This window comes from Heloderma suspectum, chromosome 2, assembly GCF_057233095.1.
Source record: "Heloderma suspectum isolate Gila_16-S chromosome 2, 16-S_ref, whole genome shotgun sequence".
Lineage (NCBI taxonomy): Eukaryota > Metazoa > Chordata > Lepidosauria > Squamata > Helodermatidae > Heloderma > Heloderma suspectum.
The window spans coordinates 279,674,947-279,689,904 of record NC_139459.1 but is presented as its reverse complement, the minus strand read 5'-3'; the positions used below and the strand labels follow the sequence as shown (position 1 = coordinate 279,689,904).

General features: G+C 42.2%; 2 protein-coding genes across 2 annotated transcripts in view; both read left to right on the top strand.

The window, feature by feature from the left end:
- Window positions 1-1,331, top strand: part of MON1A (MON1 vesicular trafficking associated A) — a 37,862-nt gene extending 36,531 nt beyond the window's left edge. Inside the window, exon 6 of the mRNA XM_084839585.1 lies at window positions 1,250-1,331. Coding sequence (XP_084695711.1) covers window positions 1,250-1,255 — 6 coding nt within the window. The 3' untranslated portion in view covers window positions 1,256-1,331. The remainder of the gene's footprint in view (window positions 1-1,249) is intronic.
- Window positions 1,277-14,958, top strand: part of MST1R (macrophage stimulating 1 receptor) — a 67,785-nt gene continuing 54,103 nt past the window's right edge. Inside the window, exon 1 of the mRNA XM_084839579.1 lies at window positions 1,277-2,562. Coding sequence (XP_084695705.1) covers window positions 1,360-2,562 — 1,203 coding nt within the window. The 5' untranslated portion in view covers window positions 1,277-1,359. The remainder of the gene's footprint in view (window positions 2,563-14,958) is intronic.

Here is a 14,958-nt window from a genome sequence, read left to right as displayed (position 1 = left end):
GTATGGGCAAAACCTCTTTCTGCTACTACCTACCTGGCATCAACAGTTTCCCTCATGGGAACAGGGCAGGGTACAAGTTGGAAATCTGTGTACTCCGAGGGCGTATAATGGAAGGAAACCTGAGCCAGGGCCAATTTCCATACCTAGGAATTAGCATTTGAAGCTGTACTAGATCCATCAGGCTACCCCCCTCCCCCCGCAAGAGAACAATGGCTGTCGAATGGCTGTCGGTACCCTAAGGAACAATTACTATTGCTTAGTTATTCTTACTATAGGAAACTGAGAGCGTTGGTGTGCTGTCAATTCGCCAATGTCTGAATATAACATATTTTCAGTTACTAAAATAGGATTAAGTTTGTATTTTGTACAATGGAGCCGATGGACCAGGGAAGATTTGAAGTGCCCCTCTCCCCTGACAACGTCACAACAATCCATTCAATTAAAAAATAGATTTTTAAATAGATCTAGACAACAGTGTCTTGTAGCCAAATCCTATGTGTAGCCCTGTTTGTTTGTTTGTTTGTTTGTTGCATTTCTGTACTGCCCAATAACTAAAGTTCTCTGTGCAGTTCACAACAATTAAAACCACAAAATACAAAGTATTCTGGGTGTCATTCAGTATATTGATTACTCCCAGTGATGAGCTATTTGCAAGGGGCCTTGAGCTTGTTCGGAGGGGCCAGAGCAGTCCATTATTCAAACAGATCGTTTTCCTTCATCCAGTGAATTCAAGAAACCTCCCCCGCCTCCACTCCCTTTCCCTCATTTGCTAAGGTAACCTAATATAGCTTGTGTCAGCTGGTTCACATTAAGTGTCCTGGACAGTGGGGATTTCATTTACCTCAAATATGAAGTGCTTTAGCATCAATCTGGAAGTTCCGAAACTATACCTATAAGATAGTACAACTTTATGAAGGAAGGGATGTTTCCTTGAGTGGACTGTGTAGGGATACCCTTCCAACATCAGCAGTGCTATTTCCCATGTATTTACCTGTAGACAGTCTATAATACCCTACATCTGGATAGATAATGGTGAATCTTGCAAGTCTGAGAGCTGAAAAACCCCTATGCAGAAAATCCCTTGGAGTAGATCCCTTCACATGAGAAGATCTGATCCCCTTTTATTGTGTAGCCGGGTAACTAAAATATCTTTCTCTTCTACCAAATGCTTAGTAATGTTAAATTGCAAGCTTGCCACCTTTTTATTCCTGGAATATTACTCATTCATGTTATCTTTCCCTCTTTTCAGCTGTAATGTGATGGTAGACTATTCTGGATGGATTGCGGATCCACACCGAACTAAAGAACTTACGTAGCCTCTGATATCTGGGACTCTCTGTTATTGTTACCTCCCCTAGTATGGGTATATCATTTCTGTTTTGCCTCACGCTGGGGTTATTTCCCATAAGAATCATTGGGAAGGCTTGGCAATGCCCACATATTTCCTATAACTTGACTAGAGATTATACGGTGAAATATAACTTCTCTACATTCATGGCTGAGAGTTCCATCCAGAACACAGTCTCCTATGAGCCTGATAACATTATCTTTGTTGCAGTTCGGAACAAGATCTACATGTTGAACTCAGAGCTGCAAATTCTGTCTACCATAGTGACTGGTCCCTGGGGTAGCAACAAGTGTAAGATCTGTGACCTGTGCCTAGTGAAAGGGCCAATGAATTTTGAAGACACAGATAACAAAGTTTTGGTGATGGATCCTTATGAACCTTGGCTTTACAGTTGCGGGAGTTCCCAACATGGAATTTGTTTCCAGCATGAGATTGAGATACACGACAACTTTGCTACAATTAGAAGAACATCATGCTTGTATTCAGCTGACCTTAACAAGGCATCTGAGTGTCCAGATTGTGTGGCCAGTCCTTTAGGCACTAGAGCTGTAGTTGTTGGTGAATCTGCTTCATACTTTTACATTGCATCTACCATCAACAGAAGCATAGCAGAGACATATAGCCCTAAATCGGTGTCTATTCGGAGACTGAAGAGTACCTTGGATGGGTTTCACCATTCTTTCCATTCCTTAACTGTGCTGCCTGAGTATCAAGATGCATACCCCATTGATTATGTGTACTCCTTTAATGACCAGCATTTTGTATATTTCCTGACAGTCCAAAAAGAAAATCTCAACTCCAGATTGTACCACACTAGGATAGTGCGGCTTAGCACGAAGGAGACTGAAGTGCGCAAGTACCGGGAGCTGAACTTGGACTGTCGCTTTCCAAACAGGCGGAAGCGGAGTCTTGGGACGAACCCTGGACAAGTAGATTTTAATATCTTGCAAGCAGCTCATGCTACCAAGCCTGGATCAAAGTTGGCCCATGATCTCGGCATGAATGACACAGAGCTGGTTCTTTTTGGTGTGTTTGCTAAAAGCCAGGTAGAGAGCATGGTGCCAGAGAAGTACTCAGCAGTTTGTGCTTTTCCCATGAGCAAGATCAATGAGGCTATTGATGCAGGGATGACAAAATGCTGCCTTCTGAGCATCCATGACAAGATGTTTCGAGGACTGCGCTTTTATCAGGACGCTGAGTACTGCCCACAAAATGTGAGTTTCCAGCAAGCATTTCCCGTCATCTTACATAGTATGGTTTTGTGTGACTTCAGAAGAGTTTTTTTAGAACAGGTTAAGGTTGTTTTTAATCACTTGTATACAGTATGTTTTTACATATAAAGTATTTCCATGCTTTTATTCATCTTCACAACAGCCCTTTGAGATAGATAATTCTATTTCCCATTTGAAATATGGGAAATTAAGAAATTGTGAACCATGGTCATGTGAGCATTGCTACAGTATCTTCTGTATCTGGGCCTTGGAGCATCCTGCAGAAACAGAAGCAAGTGGTAGAGAGGTAACCTGGGCATAGCCCAGCACTTTGGGATCTCACCTTCCAGGATAGATTTGGACTTTGTTGGCTGTCAGGAGGGTGCACTGCCTGCTTGTCGATATAGGGACCAAAAAACTTAAAATGGAAAAAGGGAGGGTACGATTAACAAAACAAAATGCAAGGGCAGAGGGGAGTTCCTGCACTCATCCCCAGGTAAGGGAGAGAGCTAGCCTTCCTTCAGTCAACAGATGAGTTTTGGGATGAGAAGATGTGATAGAGACCAGTGGAACATTGCTGTTTCTGCTAGCCTAAGGGCCAAATTCAGTTTTGGAGAAGCTTTTGGTGGGTGGTGGCGTGAGGCCAAAGGCAAAGGGGACAGGATCAAAGGCAAAAAATACAAGTAATACCAGTATATTGTAGCTTAAAGCTCTTATTCCCAGTACCTTATCCTGAGGAAAGCATTTCACTCTTTTAGATTGGGGGGACAACTGCACAAAAGCCAGGAAACCACCAAACAATAGGTGGTTGGGGGATAGGGGATGGGGCCAAGGGAAAGGGGGTGGCCATTGAGGGAACCCTGGAGGGCCAAATTTCCCCACCTGTGTGCTAGAGAATGGGGAAGTATCAGCTCAGAACTAGTGCTTGCTTCTTCTCTCCTCAGTTGTTAGCAGGTAGCAGGATATGAAAAAATCCTGCTGATGATGTGGACTCTAGTATGAAAGCTTATGCTACAATAAATGTTAGTCTTGAAGGTGCCCTGAGACTCTTCATTGTTTTTGCTGTGACAGATGAACATGGCTACCCATCTGGAAGTTATTAATTATGTTGATAGCTCTTGTGTGAATGCGTAGTTTTATTTCCAGCCTGGAGTTGTACTTAATCCTTAATAAATTTACTGCTCATTATTCATTTATTGGAATGGCCATAGGACATTCAAATACCAGGCAAAGAAGGCACTTGCATAAATAAATGGAGGGTTGGATGTTTTGTATTAACTGCCTGCTCAGGAAAGACCAATTTGAACAAATGAAGGTGCAATCCTATGCATGTTTAGAGTAAAAAAGGCCTACAATTCCCAGTAGGGCTGGCTGGGGCATTCTGGGAGCTGTAGGCCAGTTTCTGTCTAAACTTGCATAGGGCGCAATCCTAAGTTTTTAAGGCTTTATTAAAGGCCTGCTCCAAGGGTATAAAGCACAAAGCAGCAGGATGGGGCGGTTTCTAATTGAGGGTGCTTACTGAATGCCTGATAATAATGTGATCAAACCATTTCTGTGGAGCTGGTATATTTGGAGAGAAAGTGATTGATCCAATGGGTATTCAACAAGTTAGGGACATAACTGGAAGTCAGTAGTGTGGTAAGAGGGGCTAAAGCCACCCCCCCATTCGTTGGCTAGCTGATGGTCCAATAAATCAACTAGACATGGGTAAGCTTCTGGATCAAACACACGTTCTTTGCTCGAGTAATGGCAGAAGTCTCAAAGAGAAATCAGCCCCGAACATGGGGCGGTTTTACACCTTTATACTGTGCAGTATAGAAGTTTCTTCAGAGCAGAAAATCACAGTGTCCAGGCAGTTTGCAGATGTTATCTCACAATGTTTAGGCTGTGGTTAGTAAGTCACTTTGGCATAACACGTCTTGGAAAACTTTTATCTGCTGTGGCATCTTCTAGCACATACACATACCCATCTTGCTTTTCTAAGGTTATATAGCGGACAAACATGGACTCACACTGGTCTGGCCAGGAGTTGTTTTGGGCAGAAGTTCTTCTCAGTAGTGGTGCCTGGGATCCAGGCCCACACCCATTCTCAGGCATAGGTGGTTGGAAAATCAAGTCTTTCTTGTAAATGCGCTGAGTTGGGAATGTGCTTCCGGTTTGTGCCCTTTGGATTGAACAGGGGTGGGGAGTTAAAAAACCAATACCATCCTTAGGCTGACATTGTTATTCCCTAATGCTGCTGCACGTATGCTGCAGTTTGCATTGGTACCAACAGGCATGCTTATGAATGCTAAAAGAGTAGGTAGAAGCAGCAACCCTAATGTGTGTATGAAAACGAATTCAGGTGTTACTTTCGGGGGCACTTTCTGTCCTCATGGGAGTGGTCTTCTTGTGTAAGCAATGTAGTGTTTGAACCAAGAGTTCTGGGATCTCTGCCAAATTTGCCTCTCCAGTCTCCAAAAGTCCGAAATCTAACTGGCAAAGAGCCAGACCTGAAATCTGTGGTTCTTGGTTCACATGATTATTGTGATTTTATCTTTCCCACGATGGAAGAAAGCAGTCAAATGTGACACCTGAACTGGAACAGAAACAAAAGAACGGTATTTTTAAATTTTGGGTTAAAAAAAAACCCCACCCTTCAATAGTTTGAATTTTTATTGTTGTATTCCACCTTGAGTGTTTTTAGATTAAAAAAAACCCATTAGAGCAGCCTTCCCCTATTTTGTGCCCTCCAGATGTTTTTGATTACAGCCCCATCATCCTTGACAATAGGCCACGTTGGCTGGGGCTGATGGGAGTTGTAGACCAAAACACCTGGAGGGTATCAGGTTGGGGAAAGCTATATTAAAGCAAGAGTAAAAATAAATTAATGGGGCGGGGGGGAATGGACTGCTCAACCATGACTAGAATCTAGAATTCCAAATATTTAGGAGAGTTATTTTCTGATGTCTGCAGGTCAGAGACACATGCCTTCTGTGAATAAAATTCTGTGAATAGCCGATTGGAACACAGGCAAGAGGGCTTAGCCCAATTGTTTGCAGCTGCCTCATTTTCCAGGGCTTTGATCTTTGAGAATGAATTTAAAATATGCAGCTTTTTAATGAGCTGTGTTAATCACATTTCTATCATGTTCATATCTTTGTTAGGATTTAGTCTAGTCACTAATAGTCCCATTACATCATGTACTCCCGGGTGGCATGGAAACAGAGTAAATACAAACACTGGAAAAAAAGCACATGATAACAGTGCTCCTGGGACAGTACTTCTTCAAAATGCATTATTATTTGGTGTATTCCAATACAGAAAATGTAGTTTTCTAGCCATTGGAAAAGGATTCTGAGACTGAGGCCTGATTTTGTGTTTCATAATCTGTGCGGCAGAGATAGTTGGCTATATCCATACCAGCATTTAGAGGTCTGCACAACACAGAGGAAAAAGTAGGAATTGGAAAGAAGTCTGAGCAGACGGAACAGTAGATACAATCTGGATCAGGGAACAGCGGAGAGGAAAGACGGAACAGAACAGATAGCATTTAAAGCAAAAAGAAGGTAATATATAAAGAAGGAGCAGCAAGGGAAGGGAAAGAAATGTGAAGTGCCAATAAATACAACTAAAATATTGTTCTGAAATAACAAATGCAAGAATTGGATTTCTTGCTTGAAGCAATTTCTGCTCCTCAGTTATCACAACTTGTCATAGCTTTTGCTATCTTCCCCTCCCTTGTGATGTAGGATTTACTTTGTTGCTAGTCCCATACTCATATTGATATGTTTGGGCTCTCCGAGTGGACACTGGTAAGCGTGGCTGTGACCAGTGAGTGAATAGCTTCTGGTGATTAAATATTTCTTAACAATTTAACAAACAACTTGCATCTGAAGGAAAGAATGTCTTTAATGTTTTCTTTTTCATTATTACCCTATTGCAGTTATACACCAGAATCAAAATAGCAACAAAAAATAAACTCCCAGCTTCACCAATTAAAATGGGGCCCTAGCAGTTCATTAGTTTTAAGCTTTTGTTGATTCCATCTACTGGATTAAGCCCCTCAAAGATCATAGCTTTGGTGAGAAATAGTATGTTAATTGAGGCAGTTTATTGCTATAGTTCAAAAAGAGAAGAATTTACAGCTTAATACTTTGAAACTGAAAAAGAGCTTGACACCCACTAATATGTTGTATGAACAGGAGTAGAAGTATGTAGGATTATCTAGTGGGATCTGGGCTAGTTGAGACCTGATTGCTGTACACCCCCTAAGCCTGCACAAGCAAAACAAATGTGTTGGGAGGATGAATGGATGTCATTGCCTCTGCAATTCTGTGGTTGTAGTCTAAGGGCTATGCAATAAATCTTAGTCACCCTCTCTTCCTGTTCCCTCTGTATCTTTACATGGGTGCCTGGCTGAAATGCAGATTTGCAGGGATGCCATTTCCAGTTTGAATAAACAACCTACGAATGCCCCATTCATAGGTTGTTAGCATGGCATACGAACCTTGGCATTCTGGGTTGTTCATGCATTAAACAACCCAGAGTTAGCCTACAATTTGTTGGGGCATTCATAGGTTGTTTATGCAAACCGGAAACAGCTTGCATGTTCCGCATGTCCATGCAAATAATGGGTTAATTAACCCAAGATTTGCTGCTGTGAAGTGCAAACTGGTCTATTAATTTTCTGTATTAGATTCAGTGGGGGTCTCAACTGGGCATTTGGGGGAGGTATCAGAAAACAGCAGCAATACTTTTCCCTGTACAGTATCTCCAGTCTTTTGGATTTGTTCCCACTAGGAGTCACAGAGATGGAGGGAGGATGTTCCTTCTCTTTTGGCCACGTGAAGTGAGGTTTCTGGCTTAATTTGTCTATTTGGCATTCCCTCAAGTTTCTCCTTGAACACTGAGCTAACAAAATGAGATTTGGTACACACATTCAGGACATGATTCTACATTTCAAGTTTGAATACTAGCTTGATTCCCAAACATGCTTTCAGGGAGGGATGCAAAATATGTTATAATGCAAGATCTTACTTGAACATTGAGATATTGGAATGAAAGTTAGTTTATATATTCAGGGTAGCACTCTACATTTCAATTTTGAACTTTTGTTAAAGCCTTGCATCAGTTTTCAGGGGATCAGGAAAAATGTAACACATACCACACTGTGGTGACTGAGAGATCATGGTGAAACATGATGTGTAGGTTTAAAACATAATTCTCTATTTGAAGTTAAATGCCTGCTTAACCCCTGCATCCATTTTTAAAAAGGAAAGAAAAATTAATACATAATCTAATGTGATCTCTGCCTGGAAATTACGATATCAGAAGTTGATGTGCATTTTCAGGACACAATTCTACCTGCATCTTTCTTTAGTAAGTCTCCTAATGTGAGGATGGAAAGATTTTAGTTGCCCTTTCTAATAGGGTCCATACTAGAAAGAACAGGGAAACCGAGGTTTTCGTTCCAGTTTAACATAAGAGGCTGCCTTATACTAAGTCAGATCACCAGGGATTGAACCTGTGATCCTCTGCATGCAAAGTATGTACTCTACCACTGAGCTGCAGTCACTCCCCTAAAGCTCTCTTTAACTCAGGTCTGTCAAGACCACTTTTCAACATCTTTAACAACAGCAATAAAAATCATAGCCAATTCTAACAATGTAATTGCGCAGACAAGGTATACTGTGAATGATAATAAAAGTAAATGGCTTTATATTTCAAGGAAAGGTGAAAATATAAATTTGTATAATCTACATAAGTATAAAGGATGGCCATTTTATGAGGAATTCCAGGGGACTTCTGCTCATGACCAATACTGAAAGTTAATATCTGGACTTCGCTGTCCTCCTGAATACACTGGTGTAAATAACTGTTGTTTGTTACTCCTAATCTGTGGTCCCAAAATATCTGTATCTCTGGGCACTGGCTACCTTCTTGTTCTTCAGTCAGATGAGAATGCAATCCCTCCTGGTTTTGCCAGGAAACACAATGGCCAGCCAAGTAGAATCTCAGAACCTAGGGCCGTCTTAACTGGATGCCCTAGTCCAGCCTTCCCCAACCTGGTGCCCTCCAGATGTTTTGGTCTACAAATCCCAACATGCCCCATGGCTGACTGAGGCATACCAGGAATTGGAGTCCAAAACATCTGAAGGGCACCAGGTTGGGGAAGGCTGCTCTAGTCTGTTCACTCATGGCTAGTAACTTGCAATGTGGTGTTGAAACCTACTTTTTGAGAGGATTGCACTTCCGTGTTGACAAGAGTGGTTTCAGGATGGCTCTTAGGACTTATGGAGGTTGGAATAACTCTGGCATAGTTCAGGAAACCTGAGCTGTGGTGTTTAGGGTAGAAAATGAGAGTTTACTTAAAGGCTTAGCGGTCCGAAGTAAAATACAAAGGATACACGATTACTGAAGTCCTTCCTGGATTAGCTACTGTTTTCCTTGGACTCATTGCCTGGAAATTATTTCTAGATTCACAAAGGAACTCAAACCAGTACATTTACTTGTGATTCCTATGTACCTGGCACATCCTGCATCTGTTTTTACAAGAGGCACAAATTAGTTTTTGTATTCTCTTCATCTGTGTGTTACCGAATGTTCTCTGTAGACACGTGTACAACTTTGTGCATGTTCCAAAACACATATTTGTTACGGGGTATTTTAACCTTGGTAATAGTGCATCTTGGCAGGAGGGACCCAATGATACACACACAGAGGCCTCTTCAAAAACAGGGGAATTTTATTAGGCACACAAGAATTAAAACATATATAATTACTTTGGGGAAATCAGCTGGTAAAGTGTTTGTTACAGAATTCCAAAATCTAGATTACAGACAAAAATATGCAGCATAAACCACTGGATACTGACAATGATTTATATGTATTTCAGTGACACACATGTATTCTTTCACATACTTGCTAGAGATAGTCACCTGAAAAACATTAATTGCAACTTTGAAACTGCCAAGCTTATCTAATATTGTGTTTGCAGTGGGTACACACTCATTTTTATGAAACAGAAAATTTTCCACAGAAAAATAAAGCACTGGAAAAATTTCCATTTTGGAATTTTCTGCCCCACATCACTAGCTTGGTCACAAGTGTTTTCAATAACAAAGAGACTGAAGGGGTTTCCAAACCCAAGGGAGCCCAGCCGCAATTCTTCCCCATAGCCAACCAGGGAGAAGGCTGCACAAAGTGGCAGGACTACAGACCACTTTTAAAAGACAAACCAAACTGCAACACACTCATACAACACAAAATAGAAAAGGGGGCACATAGTAGGAAGCTACAACTTGTAGACGAAGGTTCCGTGAAGATAGGATACGGTTCTGAAAGGTAGCTTTCCTTAGATCATGATAGATCCTTCCTGAAGCTGAAGGTTGGGCATGTTGAAACTTCAGAGGTCTCAGCAGGAAAAAATACACCTGTTTAAAAAGAGGTTTGCAGTGGGTCTCTGCCTAGCTGAAGCAGGGATCTAAGCAGTCAGACTTTGGGAAGCTAGGGTACAGAGGTAGTGAAGTAGGGTGGCAGAACAACAGCATCCTGTAGTGTTTAGTGCTTTCTATCTGGGCTAATGAGAGCCAACAGGGGCAGCTGGGACTAACTGGACTTATCCACAACCAGCAGGAAGAGGTATCAGGCCCTTAGGAGCCTTGGAACTCTGCAGTTCTCCATACTGCCCTTGTACAAATCTGTGGGGCTACCACGCCTAGAATACTGTGTACAGTTCTGGTCACGACACCAAAAAAAAAAAAAAAAGATACTGTTGAGCTGGAAAAAGTGCAGAAAAGGGCAACTTCAATGATCAAGGGGCTGGAGCATCTCCCCTATGAGAGAAGGTTACAACAGCTGGGATTGTTTAGCTTGGAAAAAAGGAGGGTGAGGGGAGACATGATAGAGGGGTACAGAATTATGCATGGTTGGTGTGGAGAATGTGAATAGGGAGACATTTTTCTCCCCCTCTCAAAATACTAGAACCCAGGATAATCCTATGAAGCTCATTGGTGGGAGATTCAGGACAGATAAAAGGGAGTACTCCTTTGCATAGCACATAGTTAAACTGTGGAATTCACTACCACAAGATGTCGTGATGGCCACCAGTTTGGATGGCTTTAAAAGGGGGTTAGACAAATTCTGGAAGGAGAAGGCTATCAGTGGCTACTAGTCCTGATGGCTATATGCTACCTCCAGTATCTGAAGCAGTATGCCTATGTTGCTGGGGAACACGGGCAGGAGGGTGCTGTTGCACTCATGTCTTGCTTGAGGATCTCCCATCGACACCTGGTTGGCCACTGTGTGACTAGAATGCTGGACTAGATGGACCCTTGGTCTGATCCAGCACAGTTCTTCTTATGTTCTCACACTCCAGGGAGCAAATATAGAATCCTGCTAGGACTGGACCCAAGTAAGGCAGCAAGTGAAACCGGGTGAAAATACTAGAACCTTTGTGATTTCAGAAGCAAAGTGGAACCTTGCCTGTGGGTGGGGCGAGGAACCAACAATAATGCAAGTAAGTGGAACTGAATGGGAAATTGGAATACTGAGGGCTTGAAGTTCTAGGTTCTTCTAGGGTAAAAACAAAGGCTACAAAGGGACACTAGGTGTCAGGTCCCACATAATGATATTGTACAGGGACTAGAGAAAAATTCTCAGGGTGTGTCAGTAGTCATTACAGGCTGTAAACAAATGTTGGGGATGACTCTTTGCAAGAGCCATCACAAATGTAAAAAGGGTGTCCTGGGATGGGCCACTGTAATCAAGGGGGTGCTTGGAATTGTGAACTTTCCAAAACATCTCCAAAAGTTGGGAAATTCCTGGCCTGCATCTGGACCTGTGATTAGATCATATCTGGGGGAGATCACTCCAAGGCTGGAGTATGCTTGCATATTTGGTAATCCAATTATTGCTTCCCCAGCCTGGGGGCTTTTGTTTAAATGCAGTTCCAATTTCAGTGGTTTTGCTAAATTTGTTACATATCTGACCTTTAGAAATGCTAGGCTTTGGGCTAAATCACTCGTTTTATTTTCCTGTCATTTTTCCTGCCTTTGCCTGGCTTGTTGGCTATGGCTGGGTTTCTTAAAATGACACACCCAAAGTACTATATGCTTCCTATATTTATTCCCCACACAGAAAACCTTAGTAAAGGGTTGGTCAGAGGGGATACTGGGGAAGAATCTGGTGATGATAGAGAATGTTTGTGTATAGTTTAAAAAAAAAAATGGATGGAATCCTGGAATTGCTGGATTGCTAGGTAAAGTACCCATGTTAAGCCTGTTGCCAGCACCTAGGAAAAGGTCTGGATTGCTCCAGCACTGCTAAGAGCCCAGAAAGTCTGTCTCTGTTTTCCTTGTGTTGATTAATATCCCATTTGCTCTCTGTAGATCAATATAATAGTCACACAAGTAGCCAGAACGGTCATTTATTTCCCTTCAGATTTGTATGTGTGTGTGTGTGTGCGTGTGTGTGTGATAGAAAGAGATTCATGATCTATTTCCTAGTGCTGGTGGGAGCTTTAAACAACTTCTTATTCCATACATCACTGTGCAAATATTCTCTTCCTTGTCTTTGAGGTTTGTACATAATACTCATATACATATGGACTAAAACTAAGACTTGTACTGACTGACTTAGTTCTCTGGTTTGCATTACATGTGTTGCCTCATGAGAGCCCAATCTGCTTCAACATCCCCCACAATTTCAGTCCTTGTTATGCTAAAATGAACAATCTTCTTATCCTTTTTTGTGTGTGTGGTGGCAAAGCTCTGAGGATGAGGCAGGTGAAAATCAATATTATCCATGTAGTTAAAATTACTGTTCTTTGCAATTAATGTTTACCCTGGGGGGGGGAGGGGCTTCTTGTTTTCCCCTCTAACATATTGCTTGGTTCACTTGCTTGAGCTATCTGTAGCTATTTGCTCTGCAGGTATTATAATGTGGTACACTTACTCTCTGCTTGTAATACATTGAAATCGGCATGAATTGTCAACATTGATCAAGGGGGGGAGGGGCAAATGCAGAAATGACTACGTATCATTGGGCATTTTCTGAGAGGAGAACCCCAGGCTGAGTGAGACCATGTTTTAAGATGTTTAAATACATCCTAAAACACGTCAGTGTGAATTCAGAAAATGTCAGTGTGAAATCAGAAAATGTCATTTATATGTGCAGTGCAATATAGTCAGTCTGACCCATCCGGTTCACTAGGGGAGGCTGCCTACCTTTCCAGGCTCTAGATATGTAAAGTGACAGTATAATGTAGAACATTTATCTTCCATTTATCTTCTCTCATATATTTGCGCTGAGAGAAGCTGGAACTTCATGTTTCTTGAGCCGGTGTAATCCAGAAAATAAGGTGATCTACTTGGATCTGGGAGACTTCCCTGTGCTCTGCATTCGCTGTGTGGCTTTGGAAAAATTGCTGTTTCTCAGCCTCGGCTCCCCATCTGTGAAATAAAAATAACAGTGACACACCTTACAGACTGTTAACAGGTCACAACAGTACTATATTGAGCAAACTAGCTCGAAGTGGGCTAGATGAACCAACGATCATGTGGATCCACAGTTGGCTACAGAATCGGACTCAAAGGGTGCTTATCAATGGGACCTTCTCAAGCTGGGGAGAGGTAACGAGTGGGGTACCGCAGGGCTCAGTCCTGGGCCCAGTGCTCTTCAACATTTTTATTAATGACTTGGAGGAGGAGGTGCAGGGAATGCTGATCAGATTTGCAGATGACACAAAATTGGGAGGGATAGCTAATACTTTGGAAGACAGAAACAAAATTCAAAGTGATCTGGATAGACTGGAGTGCTGGGCAGAAAACAACAGAATGGCATTTAATAGGGACAAATGCCAAGTTCTGCACCTAGGAAAAAGAAACCAAATGCACAGTTACAAGATGGGGGATACGTGGCTCAACCACACTACGAGCGAGAAGGATCTTGGAATTGTTGTCGATCACAAGCTGAATATGAGCCAACAATGTGATATGGCTGCAAAAAAGGCAAATGCTATTTTGGGCTGCATTCATAGAAGCATCGCTTCCAAATCCCGGGAAGTACTAGTTCCCCTCTACTCAGCACTGGTTAGGCCTCATCTGGAGTACTGTGTCCAGTTCTGGGCACCACACTTTAAGAAGGATGCAGACAAGCTGGAGAGGGTTCAAAGGAGGGCAACAAAGATGATCAGGGGACTGGAAACAAAGCCCTATGAAGAGAGACTGAAAGAACTGGGCATGTTTAGCCTTGAGAAGAGAAGACTGAGGGGAGATATGATAGCACTCTTCAAGTACTTGAAAGGTTGTCACAGAGAAGAAGGCCAGGATCTCTTCTTGATCATCCCAGAGTGCAGGACACGGAATAATGGGCTCAAGTTACAGGAAGCCAGATTCCGGCTGAACATCAGGAAAAACTTCCTGAGTGTCAGAGCAATACGGCAATGGAACCAATTACCTGGGGATGTGGTAGGCTCTCCCACACTGGAGGCCTTCAAGACGAGGCTGGACAGCCATTTGTCAGGGATGCTCTGACTTGGATTCCTGCATTGAGCAGGGGGTTGGACTCGATGGCCTTGTAGGCCCCTTCCAACCCTACTATTCTATGATTCTACTATACTATTCTATATTTCGTATGTTAAAGTACTAGGAGTATATCATGGAGATGCCATGATGCAATCAATCACAGCTGTCAGACACGCAGGAATCCTGCCAGAAGAAAAGAAGGCAATCCTACAGGAAGGACAAAGCCATTTAAAAAAAAATCATAACCTGAGTTTTAGTAAGCTCTGCCTTCCTGATTGCAGATTTGCTTTCATTTCACCTTGACATGGAAATGAAAAGTCTGTCTCTGCTTTCCTTGTACAGCTCATTTGCTCTCTCTAGATCAATACAATAGTCACACAGGTAGCCAGAATGCTCATTTATTTCCCTTCAGATTCTTGTGTGTGTGTGACAGTGAGAGAGTGATTTTTTTTCTGATAGGAGATATAATGACAGAGACTTGTTCTCTTTATAAACTTATATTTCCCAAATGCATTTCCTTCTTGTGTGTATTCGCACAAAAACTTTCCTTCACCTATGCTCATTTATTTGCATTTAGGTATCTTTTGGGGGTTGTATCCAGTGTTGTTGTTGTTGTTGTTGTTCAGTCATTAAAAAATCAGTCACAAAAATCCACTTGAAGTCCCCTCACCCCACAAAAAGCTTTCTTTGTTTCAGCACCTTAATTTGGGGTAGAGGAAGCCTTGTAGTTGTTGCTGTTGTTCAGTCATTAAGTCGTGTCCGACTCTTCGTGACCCCACGCCAGGCCTTCCTGTCCTCCGATCTCTCCCAGAGTGTGCTCAAGTTCATATTCATTGCATCGGTGATGCTTATCTAGCCATCTCATCCTCTGCCGTCCCCTTCTCCTTTTGCC